This window comes from Pipistrellus hanaki (genome assembly GCF_964339955.1).
Source record: "Pipistrellus hanaki genome assembly, chromosome: 1".
NCBI classification, from domain to species: Eukaryota; Metazoa; Chordata; class Mammalia; order Chiroptera; family Vespertilionidae; genus Pipistrellus; species Pipistrellus hanaki.
Genome location: NC_140503.1, coordinates 167,642,534 through 167,669,309, shown reverse-complemented (window position 1 = coordinate 167,669,309; position 26,776 = coordinate 167,642,534). Strand labels below are relative to the sequence as shown.

Genomic DNA, 26,776 nt, shown 5'->3' with positions numbered 1-26,776 from the left:
TAGTGTTTCCACATGGTAAATACTCAATACATATTTGCTACTATGGTCTACTTATTCTAAAAAGTATTTAAGGTGGGTCATAGCAATATCTAAAACACAAAGCCAATGAGAAATATGTAAGAAAAATTTAAAGGAAAGCTGTGACTGAAATGAAGCTAAGAATATGGCTACTGCTAAAACTGGACATATCATTAAATCTGCATAGGTATGTTCTTAGTGCCAATCACATTGCTTTTTATATACTAGTACTGAATATATATCTGGCAAATTTATTTAATTAAATATAAACTGTGCTTGCTATATGATTGGATCAGTAATTTTATCCTGAGAGCTTTTTAGCAGGAAAATAATAACTAGTTACTCAATAAAGTATCTTTAAAATTAAAAATAAACACATGCTAAGGATAAATAAAAAATATTCTGATATTAAGACCAAAGAGTAATTTCTCCTGAAGGTCCTTATAATCAGGAAACTATGTAATGAACATACATGAATAATATGTATAACATGCTTTAAAATTTAATGAAATGGCAAAATTTTAGAGAGCTATTTCTTTTATTGTTTAAGCACAGATTAAAGCTAACTCTGGCATGAATTTCTCTTATTTCACTAGACATTTCTTCTCATTCTCTGTTTCTGGGTCATTTTCCTCTTATCAACTTCTAAACCAGTGTTTTTCAACTCTTGCTTCCCACTGGGATCATCTGGGGGCTTTAAAAAAAATATAGCTCCCTGAATCTAACACTGAACAATTAAATAATAATATTTACAACTTATACTTGAACATTAGTATTTTTTTTAAACACAGAATATTATAATGCTATCAAGCTTGAGGATGAGTGATTAGAAGATTATAATGAGCCCAGAGCTTAACGTTCCATTCCAGAGCCCTTCATGATCAAACCTGGGCTTCATCTTCTTCCTCATTTCCTACCACTCTCACCCTCCATCTCTGCCCCAGAGCCACTACTGCCTTTTGCTTTTATAGAATATGTCATTCTTGTTCATGTGTCAGTGTGTTTGCACTTGGTTTTCCTTCTACCTGGATGCTCTTTTTGAAGTCATTTACATAATTTTTTGCTCACTCCTTTCCAGTTTCTGTTCAAATGTCCCTAATTACTTATTAACATATCACCCATGTTATTACTCTCTACTTACTCTGCATTCTTTTCTTCTTTGTGCTTATTACTATGTACAATTTTATTATCTATATATACAAAAGGCTAATATGCAAAGTGTCCCCTCAGGAGTTCAACTGGGAGATAGACAGTTTGATTGCTCATTATGATGGGTTCTAATCACGAGGAGGTAGTGTGGAATGAAGGGATGTCCCAGCTGGCAGCTGGCAGCTGGGGAAGGAAGGCCTTTGCTGGCATCTGGAAGGCCCCGATCGACCCTGATCACCCCTGATTGCCTGCCAGGTCTAGGGACCCTACCTGTGCATGAATTTTGTGCATCAGGTCTCTAGTCTATATATACAAAAGCCTAAGTGACCAGACGACCTGCTGGTAGCTATTACATGCACTGGCTGCACTGGCCACGAGGGGGAAGACTCTCAATACAGGAGCTGCCCCCTGGTGTCAACTGCTCAGCTGACAGATGGGCACCAGACACCGGGCTCATGGCTGGTGAGTGTAGCTGCAGTGGTGCGAGCCTCTCCCGTGGATACTCCCCCTGTGTGCCTAAGCAGTGGCAGTGGCAGCAGGCGCAGCGGGGCTGGGATGAGCAGGAGCAACACAACACCCAGCCCAGGCTCAGGCTTTTTCCTGGTTTTCTGCCGCTTCACACACTACTGTGTGCTGTGTGGGATCAATGTGGACAGCAGGCTGAAGCCCGATGAGCTGGTAAGGCTGGGCTGTGGTGGCATAGATGTCCATTGATTTCCACAGGCCAGGCTGAGAGACTCAACCGATGCAGAAGTCTGTGCACCAGGACTCTAGTATACATGTGTTTGTTCATTTGTACATTGTCTTTATTGAGTAAATGCATCCACAATTTCAGTTCAATAATTGGCCCAATCTGGGGCAGATTTTTAAAATATCTACAGACACTGATGGTCAGGATTCAGTCAGTTGTCCATAAAACTCTTTCTCTCCAAGGACCTGTAGGTCTTTAAAAGGAGTGAGCTTGAAACAGTATTTGACTAGTTAAAAGTGAAACCATTGGCCCAAGCAGTTTGGAAGACATTGGGAGGACTGATAAACAGCAAGTCAAACCAGCCAGTTCTTGTCCAGATAAAGTCAGTAAAGTCTGGCCCATTTACTAGTAAAGCAGGGACCAAAGCCTTAGACCTGAGTGCTCTGCAACAATATCTAAAATTTAAACAATTTAATCCAGGAAAAGCAGCTAAAGTTGGGATAGGAAGCATGAGTTCAGAGTCAAGAGAGTGCAGTATTATTTTAAGATTCATTGAGTGCTGTTCTGTTGATGAGTACTGAGTTTTCCTCAATTATTTTTTTCCTTTTAAACCAGACCATCGTGTGAATTAATGTGATGGGAATTACTCAGTTTTTCCTTATCTAGAGAAAGTGACAAAAGAAATCTCACATATGAGATTCCAGCCCCTACTGGGTTTTTCATTTTGCTGTATTTGCTGATGCAGACACAAATAGATATTTGAAGGTTTCTAGGCTATCATGATCAATATAAACTTATGCAAAACTGCAGAAACACGTTGTTTAAGACTCTTCTTATAAATTTTTACCTGGGTCTGTGGAATGCTTAGAAAAATTAGGTTCTTTCCAAGGCTGATATCATCTGAGCAATAAGGACATGAAACTGAGTGTAGGGGGAAAAGTCGTCAGAGTCAGAGATACACATCATTCTAAGGAGTAGCTGTTGCAACTTGTTAGTACTGGTTATCCTATGGAAAAAGCTGAGGAGATAGAATGGGTTAGGTTCAGCAAACCAGAGGATTTGTTGAAGAAAAGTAGTGGGAATACCAGGACTAGAAATATGGATGACAAGAGTTTTCATTATGTCAATTAAGAGAATGTAGTTAGCAGGCGTCAAAAGTTCAAACATAACATAATCAGTCACCGAATTAATAATCAGTAAAAGTTTATTGTTTACACACCAAAAAGATAGTTTGCAAACTAGGAGCCCTCAAACCAAAATATGGAATGAGGCTAAGGAGTATATTGTTCTAAGATAGCTTATATTAGCAAGAAAGCAGGGACTGTTTATTCTTAACAGTGATTGGTTATAGTATTAGAATTTTTTTAAATGATAGGGAATTGGTCAATGGTTACCTCATATAAACTTTGAGAAATAGTTCAAATTTTGTTTATGATTTTCAGAGGCATAAGCAAGAAATGATCCAGGTCAAATTAACTTGGTTAAATAAGCTTTGCTTGTATGACTAAACTGGTTTTGTCTGCTCAGAGAATTTTCAAGGTTATTCTCCATTTTTTTTACTTTTTTATTTTAACATTGGATAGATAGCTCTCAGGACCAGAAACAGTTGTTCAGTTATTTGGTTTTCCATATACCCATGCCTCTCCCCTCTGAGATCCCTCAGTCTGTTCCATGCATCCATGCCTCCGACCTATTTTTTCGTAAGTTGAGTTTATTCATTAGGTGTGGGGTGTTTCTCTCTTTTCTGCATCTAGCACGGAAAAATAACGAGTCCAGTTCCTGAGTGGAGGAGTTGGGGATTAAGAAATAAAAGAAAGAGAGCAAGATGCAGAAATAGAAGCAGGTGGGATGCCATTCTCTCTGATGGAGAGGCAGCGAGGACCCCAACCCCACACAGTGTGTTTATTTTTATATCCAAAATACCAGGAAGTATCACCAAAATTTAGGATCAAAGGAGCTTATTTGCATTCTTGAGTAGACCCTAGCATTCCTGGTGCTTGCTGGATTTATATATCAAAGCCTGCACCCTGACATCTGGACTGAAATGAAGGCCAAGCTGATAACATGCCCAGCCTTTTGGGGGAAACATGTTCCCAGGGCGTGGCTCTGCCTATCACCCTGAGTTCAGCGGACAATAATTAAAGAAATGTCCTTGTGCCTTCCCAGGCGGCCCTCTACAATTAGGTACCAGATATAAATGAGAACATGTGATATTTGTCTTTCTCTGACTGGCTTATTACATTTAGCATATTAATCTCCAGGTCCCTCCATGCTGTTGCAAAGGGTAAAATAACCTTCCTTTTTATAGCTGCACAGTAGTCCATGATGTAATGTACCACAGCATTTTTATCCACTCATCCACTGGTGGGCATTTGGGCTGTTTCCAGATCTTAGTTATTGTAAAAGATACTGCTATGAACATAGGGGTGCATATCTTCTTTCTAATTGGACTTACATTTTTGTTTTTGCTTTTTTTCTTGGGACTCCCACTTTTAAAATGATTCTTTTTATTTAAGAAAACTGCATATAGTAAAATTCACTCTTTTAGGTATACAGTTTCATGAGTTTAGACAAATGCATATAATCATGTAACTACTAATAGAACCTGAATGGTTCTGTCACCATCCAAATTCCCCTGGGCTGATCCTTATATAATATGCGTTCAATGCTTTGTCAAGTGCTTTTGTAAATTACTTATTGAAGAGTTGGATTTTTGGGATCTGCTATTTGCAGGATACTTCTTCTAGAGATTGTGAAGGAGGTAAGGGCAGCCTTCAGATTCCTCTTTCACCCTCACAGAATTCAACTACTTCCTTCCTGTTGAAATCCTCCCCTGTATAAGTCTTTGTGTTCCGTACTGTTGAACTATACTGGGTTTCAGAAGACTTCTCCAGCCTTTCTTCCTATTCTATCTGCTACAAATATTTGCATTTTGATGTGAACTCTTCACCTTCAGGAAGTATATTTTTACAGTAATTTTCAGAGATCTGTTGTTGCTGACCATCTTGTTACTCTGTCCATTTCTTTGCTGCCTTTCTTCCTGTGGTATGTCTTCTAGTTTTCCTAAAAATAGAGACTGTGCCATTTTTGTTGCACATTACGCAGAAAGGGAAGAGAGAAAATACTGCCTCACACAGCAATGTTCATGCCGAGAGTCCTTCCCTTGACTGCACTCGTCACTGCCTTTCTCTCACTCCTCTTCCTTGGCTCTCAGGTTAAGCACTGAAACCCCCCAGTCTGCTAACCTCTCTGATTCATACATCACTTTGTGAAAGCACGTATGAATACTTTCCCTATAGCCTAGACTTCTTCGTTTTTTAAACACAAAATTTCAAAGTTGGTTCATTTTTCCTTGCCATTCTTTTGTCTTAGAATTCCTTTCCCCCTGCCTCCCCTAATTGGTGTACTACAGCTCATGCTTTAAGAACTAACAAAGTATATTACCTCTTTTAGGAATCCTTTTTTGATACCTCCTCAAGATGAATATGGTACCTGCCAAGATGAGGCAGAATTAATCTCTAACCTGTCCTACTACAAGATGTTGCCCCATTTTTAGTGCACTTGTCTTGCTGTTTTCAGTATTTATATATCTTACCAGTGCATGAAATTTGTGCATGGGGGCAGAGGGAGTGGGGATGTCCCTCAGCCCAGCCTGCACCCTCTCCAATCTGGGATCCCTTTCACAATCCAGGACTGCTGCCTCCCAACTGTTCGCTGGCCTGCCTTCCTGATTGACCCTAACCACTTCTGCCTGCCAGCCTGATCACCCCCTAATCACTCCCATGCCAGCCTGATTGATGTCTAACTGCTCCTCTACCAGCCTGTTTGCCCCCAACTTACCTCCTTTGCTGGCCTGGTCACCCCTAACTGTCCTCCCCTGAAGGTTTGATCACCCCCATCTGCCCTCCCTTGCAGGCCTGGTCCCTCTCAACTGCCTTCCCTTGCAGGTCTGGTGCCTCCCAACTGTCCCCCCATGCTGGCCATATTGTGGTGGCCATCTTGTGTCTACATAAGGGCAGGATCTTTGACCATATGGGGGCAGCCATATTTTGTGTTGGAATGATGGTTAATCTGCATATTACTCTTTTATTAGATAGGATAGAGGCCTGGTGCATGGGTGGGGGCCAGCTGGTTTGCCCTGAAGGGTGTCTTGGATCAGGATAGGGGTTCCCTTGGGGCATGGGGTGGCCTGAGTGAGGGGCCTGTGGTGGTTTGCTGGCTAGCCATGCCCCCTGCAACCCAAGTGGAGGCCCTGGTATCTGGAATTTATTTACCTTCTACAATTGAAACTTTGTAGTCTGGAGCAGAGCCAAGTCTGCTCGCTCCGTGGCCAGTAGCCATTTCTTTTGGAATTTATGTATCTTCTATAATTAAAACTTTATAGCCTGGAGTGGAGGCCTGAGCTGGCCAGAGTGTGCGGAAAGCTTGGTTTCCTCCATTGCCTGGGAAACTCAAGCCTCCCTCCTGCTCTCTGTGGCATTAGCCATCTTGGTTGGGTTTATTTGCATACTTACTCTGATTGGCTAATAGGAGTGGCTCTGGGATAGCAGAGTGATGGTTAATTTGCATATTACTCGTTTATTAGGTAGGATTATCAAGCCAATTAGTGACTGTGTATTTACTTGTCAAGGCAGAACTTTCAAGTGCTAGGTTTCTAGGAGCACTCATAAATTATGAATAAGCTAAGTAATCATTAATGGAATTTTTCTGCATTTCAGGTGATGCAACAGTGACAATAGCTCACAGATACACTCCCAAAGAACAACTGAAGATCCATACTCAACTCGCAGATATTATCATAGTCGCTGCAGGTAAGTCTTTAATGGGTGTTATTTGGCAGAATATAATCAGCAGAGTAGTTCCTGCCCTAATTGCCAGCATGTCTGTAAGAACCACTTCTTAAGAAAATTGAGATATGTATGATTATCTTCCAACAACTGGATTCTGTTTCTTAGTAATCATAATATTGGTCATGTTGGTCCACTTTGCCTGTGTTAGCATTTGCTACTTTATTATAGAAAACCTGAATAGCCTTTGGAATGAAATATTAAGCACAGGAACAGATGCATACTTTGCCATTTCTTTTGACAACAAGATTGCTTCTAAAAATGAATTATGGGGAGACTGGTAGGAAATGCTGTTGAGGAATAGCCATGGTTGGTACATGTCAGAGTTTGTAGGCCATTGTAAAAATCTTGATATAAGCTACGATGGCTGAGATCAGGAGATTGACATGGTCTGGCCTACATTTTTAAAAGGTTACTTACATTAGGTCAAGGAGAATTGACTTTAGAGAGATAAGAATAGAAACAGAGAACCATTATTACACTTTCATTTAATGGGCCTAGCTTTTTCTAATTTGTTTTTCTTTTGAACATACAAAATAATTCTACCTTTTCTTCTACCTTTACCCTTTACTCTTGCCGAATAGTATTTCTACAGCACAGATACTGTGACTGTTCTTTATCCAAGGCTTGATTGAGAGGCCTTTTAATTTTATCAGGAGCTAGAGTATTTACAAACTATGAAGGGAGAGTAAAAGTTTCATAATAAATTGAGTTTAATGGAGAATAATGATAGTTTAAATTAGTTTTAATAAAATTTAATTCACTTTCTTATTCTATAGGCCATTTATGGAACTCAAAAAAAATATATATATATGATAACTTTTGATAGAGTAATTTGCCTCTTCATAGAGTACAAATAGAAATATTCCCATGTTAGCCAAAACTGGTTTGGCTTAGTGGATAGAGCATCGGCCTGCGGACTGAAAGGTCCCAGGTTTGATTCCAGTCAAGGGCATGTACTTTGGTTACGGGCATATCCCCAGTAGGGGGTGTGTAAGAGGCAGCTGATTGATGTTTCTCTCTCATCAATGTTTCTAACGCTCTATCCCTCTTTCTTCCTCTCTGTAAAAAATCAATAAAAATATATTTTAAAAAAAAGAAATATTCCCATTTTAGAATCAACAATAAGCTACTAACCACAGTTCCCATTTTTCTAAAAAATTATATTCAGTTGGTATACCAAATGTAAGATCTTGAGCTCAATTGACAAAAGGAAGATGGATGTTTAGAGAGGCAATACACTTTGTAAGACCACAAATAGACACTAGGTGAAATACTGCTGCAGCAACTGATATATTCATGCAAGATAAATTACATTGACTTTTTTTTGAAACACTTGAAATCACACAGAAGACTCAGAATTTTGTGAGGAGAGAAGAATTTGAGTGGTCATCATTGCTAATCTCTAATTTTAGACAAAATTAAATTTACATTACCTTTAAAATTTGATTTGACTTTGATGTTAACAACATATAAAGAATATTTCACAGTTGATCTTAGTTCCCATTTATCAATTATAATAACAAATGCATATTTTCTTTATTGAGTGCATATTTAGAACAAAATCCCTCAGTATGCATTCATATTCATGTTTTTGGTGTTATGAGAAATGACAAATGGGTAATTACCAACCTCTTTCAAGAATCGCTGACATTCTGTTGTGACTAAATCAAACTTTATATCAAAAGTCATTATGCCAACACTGTCATTATTCTTGAGTTTCTCATATAGACTCACTGTATTGGCACTGTGAACAAGGAGTTAAAAAGTAAGAAAGGAATAGGGAAAGGGGGAGGGAAAGGGGACCAATTTTATATAAAGTTAACAAATAGGAGCCTGGAGGTACCCAGGCCAGGTCTCTAGGTGATGAAGCAGTATTGAGGCTCTCTATCTCAGCCATCCTACTCAGGGTATCCTCTTACCACCAGAGGGCGCCAATCCTATGTGCAGGCTACTTTAGACAGCCAGTTGGCCACACAGTCTTAATCCTGGAAGACAATTTTGAGTGAAGGCAGTGCAAACAGGTATTGTTTCTTGCTTTGATTTCCAGCTCTCGTGCCTCTAATTAGATACAAATGCTAAATTCTGGAATAAGCTCTTTATGTAGCCCTGCAATCATCCTTAGGAAATAAACATCTGTCTAATGGGAAATTTCAGGAAAGAAAATAGAAAATTTATAAGAAATAACTAAAGATTACTACATTTTTACTTCCTTAATAACCACCTGGAGAATTTGAGGATAAAATACGTAGGTATTGGTAAATTATAAGGAATTACAAGGAAGGCATAAAAAAATCCCTCACCAACAATGAATAACCACATTATGCATGCTGTGTGGGAAATAAACACATGCGATTAGAAGTGGGTATTACAAAAGGATTTAATGACCTCATGGCAGAGGTATTGATCATTGCCATAACTAGAATGTCAGCATATATGGAAGCAGTACCATCTCAAAGTTAGGAGGAGTAGAGGAGGAGCAGTGGGTGATGTATCAGACACATTGATAAGGTCTGAAATGGCAATAAAGAATGTGGTGATGAAACCTTGGAATGGGTTTACAGGAGAAAAGGTGTAAGAGGAAATGGTAGGTGATGATCCTGGTGTATGACTAAAATTAGCTTATGTTCATATTAATCTCACTTCTCCAATTTCTCAAACTTTCATAGTTACAACATTATAGGTTTAACTATATAGGACTTAACCTCATGTCTTCAAAATTTGAAATGTAAACTACTTTAGAAGTTCAAATCAGAAAACCAAATCCTGTCAAACTATGCTGTTAGGAATAAAAATCCTGTCAGACTAGGTTCCTACTCTCTGCATTCCCAGAGAGAAATAATCTGTTGCTAGGAACTTGGCTGTACCATGCTTATAACACATAACAATCTATCTATAGAAAAGCCTAAGCAACCTTTACAACCGGACAACCGGCCAGTAGATATGATGCACACTGAATGCCTGGAGTTAGGAGCTCAACACAGGACCTGCCTGCTGGTGGTCAGTATGCTCCCACAACCAACCTCCTGCAGTCTCTCCCCGGGGCTGGCCCCGATTGGCCCCAGTCACCAGCCAGGCTAAGGACCCCACCCATGCATGAATTCGTGCAACAGTTTTTTAAAGTTGTTTAAAGTTGCCTATATTCTTCTCTTTATTATTGCAGGGACAGGGATTTTTTTTTTGATGTCTTTATTGACTAAGGTGTGTGTCCTTATTCCCCCATTATCCCCCAACCCCCCTCATGCCCTCACCCCCCTGTTGTCTGTGTCCACTGGTTAGGCTTATATGCATGCATACAAATCCTTTGGTTGATCTCTCCCCCACCCTTCCCTACCTTCCTTTTGAGGTTTAATGGTCTGATCAATGTTTCTCTGTCTCTGGATCTATTTTTGTTCATCAGTATATGTTGTTCATTATATTCCATAAATGAGTGAGATCATGTGATATTTATCTTTCTCTGATTGACTTATTTTGCTTAGCATAATGCTCTCCAGTTCCATCCATGCTGTTGCAAATGGTAAAAACTCCTTTTTTACTGCAGCATAGTATTCTATTATGTAGATGTACCACAATTTTTTAATCCACCCATCTGCTGATGAGCACTTAGGCTGTTTCCAAATCTTAGCTATGGTGAATTGTGCTGTTATGAACATAGGGGTGCATATCTATCTGATTGGTGTTTCTAGTATATTGGGATATATTCCTAGAAGTGGGATTACTGGGTCAAATGAGAGTTCAATTTTTAGTTTTTTGAGGAAACTCCATACTGTTTTCCCCAGTGGCTGCACCAGTCTACATTCCCACCAGAAGTGCATGATGTTCCTTTTTCTCTGTATCCTCGCCAGCACTTGTCGTTTGTTGATTTGTTGATGATAGCCATTCTGACAGGTGTGAGATGGTACCTCACTGTTGTTTTGATTTGCATCTCTCAGAAGATTGGTGACTTTGAGCATGTTTTCATATGCCTCTTGGCCTTCCTTCTGTCTTCTCTCGAAAAGTATTTATTTAGGTCCGTTGCCCACTTTTTCATTGGGTTATTTATCTTCCTTTTATTAAGTTGTATGAGTTCCCTGTAAATGTTGGAGATTAAGACCTTATTGATGATAGGAATTTTTTTTTTTTTTTACTGTTGCTCAGAACAGTACCTGGGTACATTGTGGGTACTTAATAAATGTAGGCTGCATTGATTTTGAGATGACAACTGGAACAACTACTTTTTTTTAAATTATTACAAATTGAGCTGGTAATTTTTTTTTAAGTTGAGCCTTTTTATTTTTATTTTAAAAAAATATATTTTATTGATTTTTTTACAGAGAGGAAAAGAGAGGGATAGAGAGTTAGAAACATCAGTGAGAGAGAACCATCAATCAGCTACCTCTTGCACACCCCCTACTGCGGATGTGCCCACAACCAATGTACATGCCCTTGACCAGAATTGAACCTGGGACCTTTCAGTCCGCAGACCAACCATCTATCCACTGGGCCAAACCGGTTTCAGTGAGCTGGTAATTTTTTAAAGAACAATTAAATTTATTATTTTTCTTAATATCCTGGGGGTTGGAGTATCCAAAGAGAAGGGCTGCACACCACACAGCCAAAGGGACATTGATTTGGGTCAATGATGACAGCACCCAGGAGCTGGAGTTTCATCATTATATGTAGCCAGTGGCAGGAAACTTGTCATCAGTGGGTTTGGGGGCTGAGCTGGTGGGCTTGGAATGTGAATGGAATGTAGGTGTGAGATCAGGTGCCTTCAGGACAGTTTCCATTCCTTGTATGGTCTGACTCCTGGTGTCTAGTGAGTTTTTCTTGGTCTCTTGTTCTCCTGTGGTGGGAACTTACAAATGGCTGTTAAGGATTGTCTTGCCCTATAGGCCTAATGTTTCCCTCCCCTTTCTATTTGTTAATAATTATTCCTAATAAACAGTTATTCCACATATCAGAAACCAATCACCCAGCACCCTAGTGTGTCCATTGTTATAAAAGAGGGTGAAATTATCAGATATCCAAGGCTGAAGAAACCAGTTGAATGACTTGAGAGGTAAAAGCTGGTCCTGAGGCAGCCATAGCACCACGTGTCTGGTTTTGCTGCTTTTCTGGGCCTGGAGCTGAAATACAACTGAGGCCTAGATGTTATCTTTAGGGAGGAAAAGGTCAGGGGTATAAACCGGATGACTAGCGATATGAAAGATCTGGCGTCCAAATCACATGACCAGTGATATGCTAGGGGAGGATAGGTTACCCTGGAGGTGAGATTCTTGTTTTCCCAGTTTTGCCCCTTGCTAGGCATCTGGGGCTTTCTGCCCTGGTGAGTTTCTATACCTAACCCATCGTTCTTGCTCTGGAGTTCTGTTTAACATTTCCCCCTCAAGGATCTTGGCACTGAATTCTTTCAAAGAAAAGAGGGTGTAAGGTCTCTTCTATAGCTGCTTCCTGTTGAAAGGGGCAACATTTTTCGTCAGAGCCCAAAATCCTTGCTCTCTGTCAGGGACAGTGAGGCCTGGGAACAAAAGAAGGTTGTGATGGTGTTGAGGAGTGATATTTCCTGAGTACCAACAGGGCTTATAACCTGATGGAGATAAACTGTGTTACAAATCTTACTATTATTGGGACAAAAGCTAGAACAGCAAGAATTATGACAAATGGTCTGGTGGAAGGAAAGAAAGAATTGTTTGGAGGATTGTAGCCAAATATTTAAGATTAATTTAGGATCCAATTCAATTAATAAATGAAAAATAAAGCTTTGAGTCTAATCTTCATAATTGTGTATTATAAAGTCTATGTAAACATAACCTCCCCTAAAAAAACATAATCCCCCCCTAAAATCACCCTATTTTTATCAAAGAGCCAAATTAAGACCAATATTTTTACTATATTAAGTTTCTATTTAGTCTGATTATTTGCATGAACACAATAAGAATAGCAATAGATTCTATTGGCTTTTAAAACCCTGCTTTGCTGATAAATTTTTAAGAATGTTCTATAATTTTATAAAGATGAATTTGTTTAAAATTTGTTATTATAAAACAATTGATAAAGCCATCTAAGTGAAATTTTTTTAAAAAAATAAAAAAGTAGTTTCTATCATTAAGTAGAGGAGTAGACTGATCTGAATATAAATGTCAAATTAAGAAATTAGCCTGGCCAGTGTAGCTCAGTGGTTGAGCATCGACCTATGAACCAGAAAGTTCCTGGCCAGGGCACATGCCTAGGTTGCAAGCTTGATCTCCAGTGTGGTGCATGCAGGAGGCAGCCTATCAGTGATTCTCCCTCATCATTGATGTTTCTATTTCTCCCTCTCCCTTTCTCTCTGAAATCAATAAAAATAAATTAAAAAAAAAGAAATTATGAGAAGCGTGAAGAAAGAGACTACTATAGCCAGCTAAAATTGAGGGTATTAAATAGTGGAATAAAGAAGAAGAGACACCCCTTGTCTGTGGGGACATATTCCAGAACTCCCAGTGAGTGCCTGATACCATAGGTAGTACTGAATCCTTTGTCTTTCTTATACATACATACTTACGATAAACATTGATTCATAAGTTAGTTAAAGTAAGATATTAACAAAATAATTAATAATAAACTAAAATTTATGTGACTGTGTGTTCTCCATTCCTTCCCTATCTCTCTTTCAATATTTTATTGTATTTTATAGTTTCTATTTAGCATATTCAAATTTCCAGCATGATTACTCTGGTACTTGGAGACATCATGAAGTAAAATAAGCTTTACTTGAGCACAAGCATTACATTACTGTAACAGGTGATAATTAACATGGCTGCTAAGTGACAAAGGGCAGGGAGTGTACTCAGAGTGGACACATTGGACAAAGGGATCATTCACATCCCAGGCTGAACAGAGCAAGGCAACACGGTTTTATCCCATTACTCAGAACAGTGCACAACTTAAAAACTTATGAATTACATATTTATGAAATTTTCCATTAATATTTTGTATCTAGGTTGACCTCAGGTAACTGAAACCACAGAAGGTGAAGAAACTGAGGATTAAAAGGAGACTACTCTAGTTTTGGGAAAGGCTAAATTGGCTTGTGTAAGGCTAATGACAAAGAAGGTACTGCTGGCATGAAGAGGGCACCAATTCTAAGATTGTGTTAAAAAGTCCTTTGGGGATCTTCAATCATGCTAGTGACTGATTTCTCAAAAGAAACACATCAGGCCAGAAGGGAATGGAATGAAATATACAAAGTCATGCAAAAAAGGAAAGGTCTGATTCCAAGGATATTGTACCCAGCAAGGCTATCAATCAAAGTCAAAGGTGAAATCAAGAGCTTCACAGACAAAAAAAGGACTTAGGGAGTTTATTATCACCAAACCAGCAATGCAAGAAATGCTAAAGGGTCTGGTGTAAAAAAAGCCCCACACAAAACAGAAATAGGAAGTAAAGAAGGAGCACAGGGATAAAGAATAAAAATGGTGACAAACAATTACCTATTAATAATAACTTTAAATGTAAATGGATTAAATGCCCCAATCAAAAGACATATGGTTATGGATTGGATAAGAAAACATGACCCATATATCTACTGTCTACAAGAAACCCACCTCAGGAAAAAAAAGAAACACACAGACTGAAGGTGAAGGGATGGAAAAGGTTTTTCAGGCAAATGGAAATGAAAACAAAAAGCTGAAGTAGCAATACTTATATCTGACAAATTAGATCTCAAAATAAAGGACATAAAAATAAATAAGGAAGGCTTCTTCATAATACTAAAGGGAGCAATCCAACAAGAAGAAATAACTCTGGTAAACATATATGCACCCAATACAGGAGCACCCAAATACATAAAAAAAAAACTCCTGGAGGATATCAAGAGAGAAATTGACAGCAATACAATCATGGTAGGGGACTTTGATACCCCACTATCACCATTGGACAAATTTTCTAAACAAAAAAATCAGCAAAGAAACATCAATCTTAAATGACCAATTAGAAAGGATATATGCACCCCTATGTTCATAGGAGCACAATTCGTTTTAACTAAGATTTGGAAACAGCCTAAATGCCCATCAGATGAGTGGATTAGAAATCTATGGTACATCTACACAATGAAATACTACACTACTATAAAAAAGAAGAAACGCTGCCATTTGCAGCAGAATGGATGGACCTGGAGAGCATTATATTAAGTGAAATAAGCCAGGCTATGAAAGAAAAATATCACATGATCTCACTCATTTATGGAAAATAAAGAACATTATAAACTGATGAACAAAAAGATAGGTACAGAGGCCATAAAGCACCAAACAGATTGGCAAATTACAGCGGGAAGGCTGGGCAGTGTTGGGGAGGGAGAGAAAGAGATCAACCACAGGACTTGTATGCATGCATATAAGCACAACTAATGGACACAAGGCACTGTGGGGTGGGATGAGGGTATGCAACAGTGGAGGCTGGGGGAAGGTTAATGGGGGAAAAAAGGAGATACATGTACTACTATATGTAATACTTAAACAATAAAATAAATATTAAAAAAGAAAAATCTTTAAAAAAAAAAGTTCTTTGGTTCTTTCATAGCTCATGCTGGGGAAATACTACATTTTCATTTTCCAGGCAGGATTGGCAATTTTTTTCCAGACATTGTCTAAAGAACCCTCCACCCATCTGAGTAAACTTTTTGGAACTAGCTTCATTCAGAAGATGAGCTGCTGAGTCAATGCTACTTGTCTATTATTATTAACCTCTGGATACAGTTGGTGAAAGCTGGCATTTTGTCCACTAAGTCATCCCTTCCAGCATGATGAATGAACCTTCACAGTCATAACTCAAGCATCTACTACTGTAACACTTTTAAAGATAGACACTGTAATATAAGTAAATGGGAAATTCAATAGAGTAATTGGGAATATTCATACTTACTCTTCATAAAATACAAGGTTACCAACCAACTACTTTTCACCACTTCTTCCATCATATTCTCCAGTTTTAGATACTCACCCATCAGACATCATCCTAGGTTCTCAGTACAGTATTTCCTCTTACTTGGAGCAGTATTAGTAATTTTTAGGATGCCAGGACACTGAGAAGCTCCAAGGGATGGGGCATGGAAATAGTTGATGCCACCATTTAGGGCTCATGCCACTTGGGCATGGAACTTATTCCTTTACAGCCCTGGTGCTTCCTGAGCCAATGCCAGCACACTCTGTGGTTTCACTAATGCTAGTGTTCCTCCCATATTCTTCTTCTCATTCTCCATCTTGTCCCCTTTAGTTTCTGCTTGTCCACTAGAATCCCTTCTGCCTTCCTAAATTTGTCCTTTATCTTAATTTTCTTAATTATTGTCAATGGTATAGAGTGGTGTAAAGGCATAGTCCTTTAGATCCCATCTCTCCCAATTGTTAATTGTGCAACCTCGTTCAAGTATCCCAGCTCTCCGAGCCTCAGTCTCTTCAGTGAGAAGAATTATAATAACCTCTATAATAGGATTGTTAAGCCAGCCAACACATGTAAAGAGCATATCAAGGCAGAGGGCACACATACATGTAGTTAAGAACCAGATGCCCATGGGGGGCATTTTCATGGAGCAGCCACCCAACGAGGCTTGTGTGTTTTTGCCCGCCTTGCAGAGTGTAATCTTTAGAAGCATTTTACTTTGGGAGTCTACTATTTCCAGCGATCATTGACATCCCTAATAGAGTATGAAATAGGCTTTTTTTCCAGCTCTTTTGCAGGGATTAGTATGATGTGAGCAAAATGAGAACAACAAAACCTTTTAAGCTGAAAAGGCTTGTTTGAGATGATGTGCCCGAGACCTGTGAATACTAACTGAATTTCTTGCTTTTTGGCAGATATTTTAAGGCTATACAGTTAGAGGCAGAGTGAAAGGAACTGAGGATCTGTAGTTCGCTGTGCGTGCACTGTTGTAGATGCACGGCTGTCATCATCATCATCGGGGCTAACCAATGTTCTTGACTTCTGCATTAGGAGTCTAAGTTACACATATGGTCCTACAGACCTGAATTGCTTTGCACTTCTGTCCGCCCCCTTTGGTGGCATTAGGCTCAGAGACACATATAAGATGTAAAACACAATGTCTTTGATATAATTACTAGGAGCAGAACATGCAATTCTTTGTCACCAAAGAGAAGATTATTTAGCATGCAGTGCTGGCTGGAGCTTCGGTTCCCCGCACAGCAGGCAAGGGCTCCCTGTTCCAAGGGCATGAAAGTTCTTTCATGGGCCAACACAAAACTCAGCATGAATCTCTCCTCCTTGTCGCAATGCTGGGCTCCTCAACTAGCTTGCTAAAGCCCAGGGGCCTGAGGAACCTCACTTTGCTGTGAGCAATGGGCTTGTATAGATGCTTGACCCTTTCCCCGCCTCTGCGTTAGAGTACAGTTAAAACTTTAAAAAGCGTTAGGGGAGAGAGATTACTGGTGAGAGCTGATCCAGGGCATAGCACAGCCAGGTCTGTGGCATTTCCAAATTAGTGAGTGTTGACACGTTGAGAGAAGAGTGCAGAGAATGAACAAAATCAAAATGTACACAGTTCACTTGTCTTTCTTTTGGAACAATCTGACTTTGTGAAAGGGTAGGGGAGGTAGAGGCACTTAGTTGAAGGGGTTTGTTCTCTCATACTTTTACCCAGTCATCTCTCTATACTTCCACTCCCCTCCCCATTCCAGCCCCCACAACCCCCCCCCCACTAGCCTGAGTTACCAAGTAGGAAAAGGCTCCCTGACCCACAACAAACAAGGTTTATCAATGTATAAGAGGACACTTAACTATAGATTTTTTTCTGATGTTAGTAATATGTCCTATTGTAAAAATATGGAAAATATGGACAATAAGAAAAGAAAGAATTCATATTCCCAGCCAAAGCCAACCAAAGTTAATTTTATGTTTGCCCTTCAACTATCTTATATTTACTATATGTACACACCTTGCTCAACGCACGCAGTATTTGTATTTTACAGCTCCACACTGTGTACATTTCCTCATAAAAGTGTTCTTCTGAAGCACAGCTTCTACTGACTCCACAGTATTTATTCTCTTCTGTGGATATACTACAATTCATTTAATCAATTTTTGATTATGGGACAGTTAGATTGTTCTTTTTTTTTTTTTTTTTTTTTACTATTATGAATAATGCAATGAAAAACTGTGAACATCACTGTAAACAACCAAGATTATTTGCACAAGGTTTCTTTAATATTATATTTGTCTTAAGTTCTTTATTTGCTTATAAATGGTTACTTATAGTCTCAAACATAAAATTAACCTGTGTAAACTTAAGCTTTACTAATCATTGTTTCTCACAATCTGTATTTTCTGTTCATACTTACATTTCTGTTCTGTTTGTGTTGGATTTGTCATGACGATACAATGCTTTTATCATCAAATGCATTTTACTTCTATTGTATGATTTCGCCAGGTAACCCAGTTAACCTGCTTTTTCCGCCTTAATTCTCACAGCCTATATCACAGTATTTTTTTCTACCATAGAAAGCTTGGTTTCAGTAACCATATATTTCTCATAACTATTTTATTTTTATTTTTAATGCTTTACAAAAATGAAGAATAAATTGTTTTCTCAATCCTTTATGGTCTTATTATTTGATTTCTGAGCCTGGGCTGCCTAGTTTTTGCTTGAAACATTGACTTATTCATTATTATTCTTTAAAAAGTAGGACCTAAAAATAAAAGTTTTACATGCTTTAGATCTCTGTAGTTTTTTCTGGCCATCTAGTCTGTTTTCCTGGTAACACCATCTATTTTTTCTATTTCTTCTTTCACTCCTGTGCTGTCCATTCATCTCTCTTGAGGCTCTGGTCCAGGCAGTGATGGCCATGAGATTCAGGGTCATCATGCTAGTAGGTCCACTATTTCTCTGTTAGCAAATGAGTATATCTACATTAAAAATAGGATAGGCTTGCCCTAGTGGGTTTGGCTGAGTGGATAGAGCATTAGCCTGCACACTGAAGCATCCCTGGTTTCATTCTGGTCAAGGGCACATGCCCCGGTCGTGGGCTCATTCCCCAGTAAAGGGGTATGCAGGAGGCAGCCAATCAATGATTCTCTCTCTCCCTCCTCCTTCCTCTCTGAAATCAACAAAAATACATTTAGAAAATAGGATCTAAGATAGCTAATCCATATCTAATAAAGAGTGTTACCTACAGCCATTAATTTTCCTGGCATATCAGTAGGTAGATTATTTAAAATCTATTCTAAGGCTCTGGGTACTTTTAAAATATGTATTTTGAATATTATTACTCATTTCAATTAGTGACTCCAATAAATGTTATTTGGACTACACTGAAGAGGAGGTTTAAAGCATTTTTTTCTACTATATCTTCATTGGATTTATACCTTTATAGCTTATTAATTTTTAGTAGGCCTTTCTTTATATGAGGCTTATCAAGTTATAGCTTATAGTTGTACAAAAAAATCTGCTTAGCCCTAGCCAGTTTGGCTCAGTGGATAGAGCATTGGCCTGCAGACCAAAGGGTCCTGGGTTGGATTCTGGTCAAGGCACATGCCTCTTTTATAGGCTCCTCTCCAGCCTGGTCCCTGGTTAGCATGTGGGCATGAGGCAACCAATCGATGTGTTTCTCTCACTTCAGTGTTTCTCTCTGTTTTTCCCTCTCTCTTTCACTCTCTCAAAAATCAATGGAAAATATCCTCAGGTGAGTATTAAAACAAAAACAAAATATCTGCTTAACAACACCCATGCAAGTTATAAAATATGCCTTAATATTATGTGAAATTTGGATACATCACACTAACAGGGGATGGTATTTTGTGCCTTTATTTAAAGTAGAAAAGTCCCCTTTCAAGCATCACATTGCTAATTCTGAAGTATAGCAAAATAAAAGGGAGGAGAATGAAAATACAGAGGACCTAGGTGAAAGGTGAGATATGAGATGAGTCTATAAAGAACAGCAAGAATTATGGTGGGTCAGTATGGAGGGTGACCACGTGGAAGGGACCGCATTGAAGTGACTCCCAAGGTATCGTGACCTCCAGTAGCCAGGACCAAGTTTTATTTATTTTTAAATATCTAGTGAAGAATCTTGCACTGGGGATTAGAAAACCCATTGCTAAATGAATACACTTCCTTCTTTAGAATTCAGATGTTTATCTTTGTTTAAGCCAGTGGTTCTCAATCTTTCTAATGCCATGACCCTTTAATACAGGTCCTCATGTTGTGGTGACCCCCAACCATAAAATTATTTTTGTTGCTACTTCATAACTGTAATTTTGTTACTGTTATGAATCGTAGTGTAAATATCTGTGTTTTCCAGTGGTCTTAGGCTCTACAGCAGCGGTGTGGGGTAGATGTTCTTTTCAGGATCCATTCACCCTTAATACCTTGTTTGGGCTGTTCCACTTCACAGAGGCTTAATATGGCATTGCATCAGCACCCTTGACTCAGCGCTTGCACCTGCAGAGTTCACAGGTACGGTAGGGAGGAGGCAGAGAAACAGCTGAGACATGATGACCGCCTTCAGTGAAAGAATAAAAAAATACTTTGCTTTAGTGTCTAGTGTGGGTAGAAACATGAGCCCTTCTTTGGTGAAGTCATCATTCCTCTGGTGTATTCCGAGTGTGTGGTATTGCTGAATGTCTCTTCCAAACATGTGTCGACTGGAAGAAAGTGAAATGATTCCATTATCTACAGTCAGTTACTATTAGTTGTGGTTTTGCAGTAACATTCACACATCTAATTAATATACAGGAAAATTGAAACTTTAAAAAAAATCAGGGATCAAAATGCATCAACACTTGTTTAACCCATGTAGAGATAGTGTTTGAAATGGGCTGTGGAGAATCTGACTGCACACCTGGCCGCCTGCTTCAGGTATGGCTTTGGTTCTGAAGGACAGAGATGAGAAGAAAGGAATCACTGGTGTCAGTGTATACCTCATCAGACAGCTTTGTATGAAAGCCCTTTCTTTTTGCCTGTATTGGTATGAATAGTCAAGGGAAGGTTTCTGCCTCTGTCCCTTTGACTTCCACCTGAGTGCATTTCATCTAAATTTATTTCTGATTTGGTTAGTTAATAATTGCCTGTTTTATATTTATTTATTATTTATTTTAAATATATTTTTATTGATTTCAGAGAGGAAAGGAGAGGGAGAGAGAGACAGAAACATCAATCATGAAAGAGAATCATTGATCGGCTGCCTCCTGCACGCCTCCTACTGGGGCTTGAGCCTGCAACCTGGGCATCTGTCCTTGATCAGAATCAAACCCGGGACCCTTAAGTTTGCAGGCCGACACTCTAGCCACTGAGCCAAACTGGTTAGGCCGATAATTGCTCACTTTAGAATGACTTGCCTTTGTTACAAAACCTGAGAATTAATTAGTACTATGTATGATATGGGCTTTATGGCTGGGGTTTCTCTCTCATATTTCTTCTCTGAGTATGCAGATTGCAGGCCATTCACTCTTAGTATCTTAGCAACTAATATGGGCCCTTTAAATCAAGATGGTAATCTATATCAGGGATCAACTATTACATTGCAGAAAAGGCAGGTACATTTCCATAATGTTCTTATGTTTTCCCATAATTCATACTTACACTGACTTTAAAAGATAATTAGGAAGATTTACTCTTTGTAACACACACACACACACACACACACACACACACAAAACACATTATGATATACATTCACCCTAGGATAGTTGGTCAGAATATTCTTAAAAATAACGTGGCATACCATATCACAGTGAATGAAAATTCCCTTTGTTTTTACTAAGAGTAACATAAATTCTTTTAGGTTACTAAGATATCACCCCAAATTTACTTTTTGGAGGGATTAAAAACTATTTGAAGGCGTTTTCTCCTTACTTTATGATAAGTTTTCTGACTTTATAGTGGAAATTCTGTGAAGGAATACTGAATGGCTTGGAAATAACTCAGAACATGGTGTTAGTTTACCCAGGGCACTAGATGAGACAATAACTTCACTACGTCTCTTCAAATACAAATACATATATTTAAAAACTTAGATATATACTGTGAACACACATAATCTCAGTTCTCAAAATACTATAACAAGGAATTTATCCTTTTGAGAATTGAAATGAGCTTACCGAGATAATATTCAAGGATATCCATCACAGATTTATTTATGATAGCAAAGAGTTGGAAACAGTCTAAGCACCCAACAACATGGGAACATTTAAGGAATGATGGTGAATCTACAAAAAGTAATGCTTACATCCAATTGTATTCTGAAGAATAGATTAGGTTACATATGGTAGAAATCCAAATATGTGTTTAGCTTTGCAGAGCTTGCAGATTGTGATTACAATTCTCTGTCTGCCAATATACACACACACACACACACACACACACACACACACAATAAGTACATATAAGTACTTTTATTTATTTATTTATTTTTTAAATTTTATTAATTATGGTATCACATAATTGTCTCACCCCCCCATACTCATCCAAAACTCTTCCCCAAATATGCTCCCACCTGCCTGTTGTCCATGGCCACTGGCTAGGCCCATATGCATACATACAAGTCTTTTGGTTGATCTCTGTCCTTTAGCCCCACCCTCCCCTACTTTCCCTCTGAGGTTTGAGAGTCTGATCACTACTTCTCTTTCTCTGGGTCTGTTTTTATTCATCAGTTTATGTTGTTCATTATTTCCTTTAGATGTATGAGAGCATGTGATCCAAGAAATACCCTTGTAAGAACCGAAACTGAGACAAGCCATAATGGTTATGCTGAGAGGCAAATGAGTCAGTCTTTAGTGAGTTCCTTTCTGGGCCAACAGTTCTTTTGAGTCCCAATTTCAATGTCAAATAGTTCCTTATGTGTACATGTCAGCCATGATATTTCAGATCTGATTGGTGGACAAATGGAGGTGATGCAGGTCCGACCGTCTCTGTTTTGGTCCTGGGCTTCCTTCAGCAACCCGCAGCTGCTGTCTGCTGGTATGGCGAGGCATCATCAGAATCTTCCATCTCTGAACTGTTTCTCTTCTGCCATATAAGTACTTTTAATAGTAAAAGACTTGGCATTTTCTTAGCTGAGTAGAGTATTACATTTTTATTCATGTACTGGGGCCTCTAGTCCTAGAATAATTATGTAAAGAAAAGGCTCCTCTCTCCCCCTACTGCCAAAAGACAAAAATATAATCACTCACTAATGACATCATTTTCCTGGAATCAACTGGAGATCACAGTCACATAATAATAGTGGCCAACACAGGTAAAATCAGAGCATTTTTAGCTCATTTATACATGGCCCTTTAAACTATCTATTTTTGAAATATATATATTTTTTATTGATTTCAGAGAGAGGAAGAGAGAGGGAGAGACGGATAAAAACATCAGTGATGAGAGAGAATCATTGATTGGCTGCCTTTTGTACACCCCCTACTGGGAACTGAGCTCATAACCCAGACATGTGCCCTGACTAGGGATCGAACCACAACCTTCTGCTCAACCTCTGAACAACACTGGCCAAGCAAGCCATCTTTGTTTTTTAGCTCTAAATAAATAATAGGATATTTGCAAAATAAATTGAGTTGCTAAAATTACCAAAAGGTGATTAATAGTGGAACTTTATTTATACTTATATATTTTTTTAAAGTTTGAAGCAAATTATTAAAAAAGAGACATTTTTGTTACATAGAAAGGTCACTTAAAGTAACTTAATACCACAAAACTGTATATAACACAATATTCATATTGTATATGACATTTCAATTAGAAAACTAAGAAGCCGAAGGCAGTTGTCACTCATTGAATGCTACTGTTGGCCAAACACCATGCTCTGTGTTTCTATCTATTTAGTATTATTTTTACAGCCAACCTAGGGCAAGGGGTGTGGAGTGTTACTGTGTTTACTTTTATAAATGTGAAATATAGTCTTACCATTAGTATAAGATCGCACGAAGCCCAGCTTCTCTCTGTGACTCAGACTGCATGCCTGTGCAGACCTAATGGCCAACCTTATTCCCTACTGGGTGTTTGCTAGTTCTCCATGTAGAGCTGTCAGTGTCATCTGTCTTCCCACACACAATAAGAATTCTTCAGACCATGCTTTGCCCTATTATGCTTCATGGAACAGAATGACTGCTTGTATAACCACATTCCCCCCCGGAATCTATGATTTGGACATTGCTGGAATTTCTGCTCACCTCTCTTTCCCCTCCTGCCAGTTCTTACTACTACTGCCAGGTAAGACACTCCCAAGACTTGCAGAGACATTTACAGCTGTTTCACCTTCTCGTTTCTTCTAAACAGCCCTGCAGTGCCAGCCAAGACAATTAAATGATAAGGCACAAATGAGAGAAACTACTCAAATAATGTTCTGTCTCTTCTTAGAAGCTCTTTCCTCCTCACTAGTGCACGAGGGAGGGGGGCATATGTTGCAAGGAAAACTTTGAATTTCTTAGAATTCTGAGGATTTGTTACCTTAAGATGTCTCACAGGTGCTTATTGAACTGTATTCAGTTGCTTTCTCACATTAACACATTTCCAATTTAAAGCCTTGATGACTCCTGTTTTCATATGGGATGCTTCCTTTTGTTTTTCTCCCCATTAGACTAACGTGCCACTTTCCTAGGACTAGCCCAGTGGTCGGCAAACTCATTAGTCAACAGAGCCAAATATCAACAGTACAACGATTGAAATTTCCTTTGAGAGCCAAATTTTTTAAACTTAAATTTCTTCCAATGCCAGTTCTTCAAAATAGATTCGCCCAGGCTGTGGTATTTTGTGAAAGACCCACACACTCAAGGGGCCAAAGAGCTGCATGTGGCTCGCAAGCTGCAGTTTGCCGAACAAATGACTAGCCTTTTAAGCTGGTCTAAAACTACACTCTCCCTCTCTCTCTTCATTTCCTCAGCACATTTACTGAGCACCAAGTAGTACCGGGCAGAGTTCAGTGGTGGGTGTCCCACAAAACTGACTTAGTTACTGCCCTTATGGAGCTTTAGTCAAATAGCAACATGCAAAGAGAATGGAAAAAATTGAAAACTTGTGAGAAAGGAAAGTTCAGGGGCTATGGGTGCATATTTAGAGGGGCACTTTGTTTCCTTTTGGGTTTGGGGCCACTGCAGAAGGCGTCTCAGAGGAGGTGAATGACTGACATATGCTTTTCAAGAGCTCGTTACTAATAGACAAGAAAGACCTTTGCAGTTTCCTTTCCTTTTATCAGTTTTAACTGGACACCTTGTGTCCATCTGGTGTGGTTTTATTGCAGTGCATTTCAGTAGGGACATTCAAGTTCACCAGGACAGAGCTGTCAGCTACCCTCCCACTCCCAATGTCAGCCTACTGTGTTTACACCTCTTAGCTACATGGGATGGCCGAGTTATGATAGGAGAACTCTACCACAACGTCTGAAGCTTTCCAATCCACTTTGGTGAATTTTGTTCCTTTTTAAACACAATTTTTGGCTTTTTAGGTAGTTTTATTGTTTTGTTTTATTTTGCTGCTTTTAATAAGTATTTTCTTAACCTCAAACAATGTACTAATATTCCTTTGATTTCCTTGCTTTCATCTCAGGTCTATTTAGAGTCTCATGGGCCATTTCAGTGTTTCCAAATGAATATGAACGTGTTGCCATAATTTTTCATTTGGTTCTTGTATTACAAACATGTAATAAGGAACTAGTAATTCTCACAAAACAAAGCTTGTAGGCAAGGTAACAGAGCCAACCACTAAATCCCCGAGAGAACAGAGAGCTTTTCTCATCCTCTCAAAGTGCCTGTTCTTTCCCAACTTTGGCTCATACACTGACCTCATCTATGACAGTGAACTCTGTGAGATTTGGTACCGAGAATTGTTTAATAATATTGTTTTGAATGTCCTACAGAAAACCAAAATTAAAAGTAACACCACTCATTTTGTTGGTAGGTGTGACAGAACAATCTTCTTGTTACTATTTGTTTCAACTGTTGTTACATGATTATTATAGTTCAAGGTTGTGCCACTCCCTGTTTGTGGGGGTGGGGTCTCAAGTGAGAGTGAGATTAATTCATTATATTCATCATCACAGTCTCTCCAATCTGCTGTATGATCCTCAGACCAAAAAGATGGGGTGTGGGAGGACTTTGCTTGGTGGTAGAAAGAGATCCTTTTATTGGCTTTGAAGGAAATGGGTCAGAGTGCCCAATGAACTGCTTTTGTCAGTGGAAAGGAAGATATGAAAACAAAGACTGGTAGTGGCTACAAAAGACATCCAAGTGAGTTGTGGTGAACTAGTACTAGTACTCTGGACTAGACTATAGTTTGATTCAAGCAATATTAAAATTCTGCAAAAGCAGTGACCCCACTGTAAGCTTGACAGCTTCCCAATATGTTTCCTCCCTGAGATTGATAGTGATATTAACAAATATGATTTTTAAGTACTGTATAATGATGTGTGACAACATTGGGAAGATGTGTATAATTCAAATAAGTAATGCATGATACCACTATCTCCACTCAAAATGTAAGGTAGACCAATATTGGGTGTTAATACTATAGAATATGGAAGTTCATTGAAATGGCTTCAAATTACGCATTGCAACTAACCCTCTAGAAATGGTTTCTTGTCTACTTTTGATGTAGATTCAAAGAAAGATGACCACAATTATCTTAGAAGACTTTTAGAATACTCCCTTTCCAACTACCTGTGACCCAGGAAAATAGAGTAATCCCTAAAATGGCCAAAGCCATCACCTTAAATACTAATGTTACCAGAGAAATGAGTGCACCAAATTTCCCCGTCAGTCGTGGTATTCCGAATCTCGAGGCACCACTGAAATAAGCATTTTCAGAGGCCCCCACAGGAAAATAGATATAGTATCTATTTTCCTGTGGGGGCCTATAGTATCTTTTACTAAGATATAGTAAAAGACTTCATTTGCATGGGATTATATTCCTGGGGTCCAACATTCCATATTCCTTTGTCCAGTCTCAAAAACCAGCAAAACCAGAAGGAGGGCCAGTGTCCAAGTCTCCATTCCATGTTGCAGCTGGGTCCAATTCAGCATCAGACTAAAGTCCATCAGTTTATTGTATGGAGTCCACAGGGCCATGGACCACATGAACAAATGCTGGAGAGTGTTCCCCCTGCAACAACAGGAA

The 26,776-nt window shown here is 38.9% G+C and overlaps 1 protein-coding gene across 2 annotated transcripts in view; it reads left to right on the top strand.

Annotated features, from left to right (window-relative positions):
- MTHFD2L (methylenetetrahydrofolate dehydrogenase (NADP+ dependent) 2 like) overlaps nt 1-26,776 on the top strand; it is a 79,598-nt gene that overhangs the window by 21,437 nt on the left and 31,385 nt on the right. For both annotated transcript variants that reach the window (XM_084884292.1, XM_084884293.1), the window contains one exon: nt 6,577-6,669. In XM_084884292.1, coding sequence (XP_084740418.1) covers nt 6,577-6,669 — 93 coding nt within the window. The remainder of the gene's footprint in view (nt 1-6,576; nt 6,670-26,776) is intronic.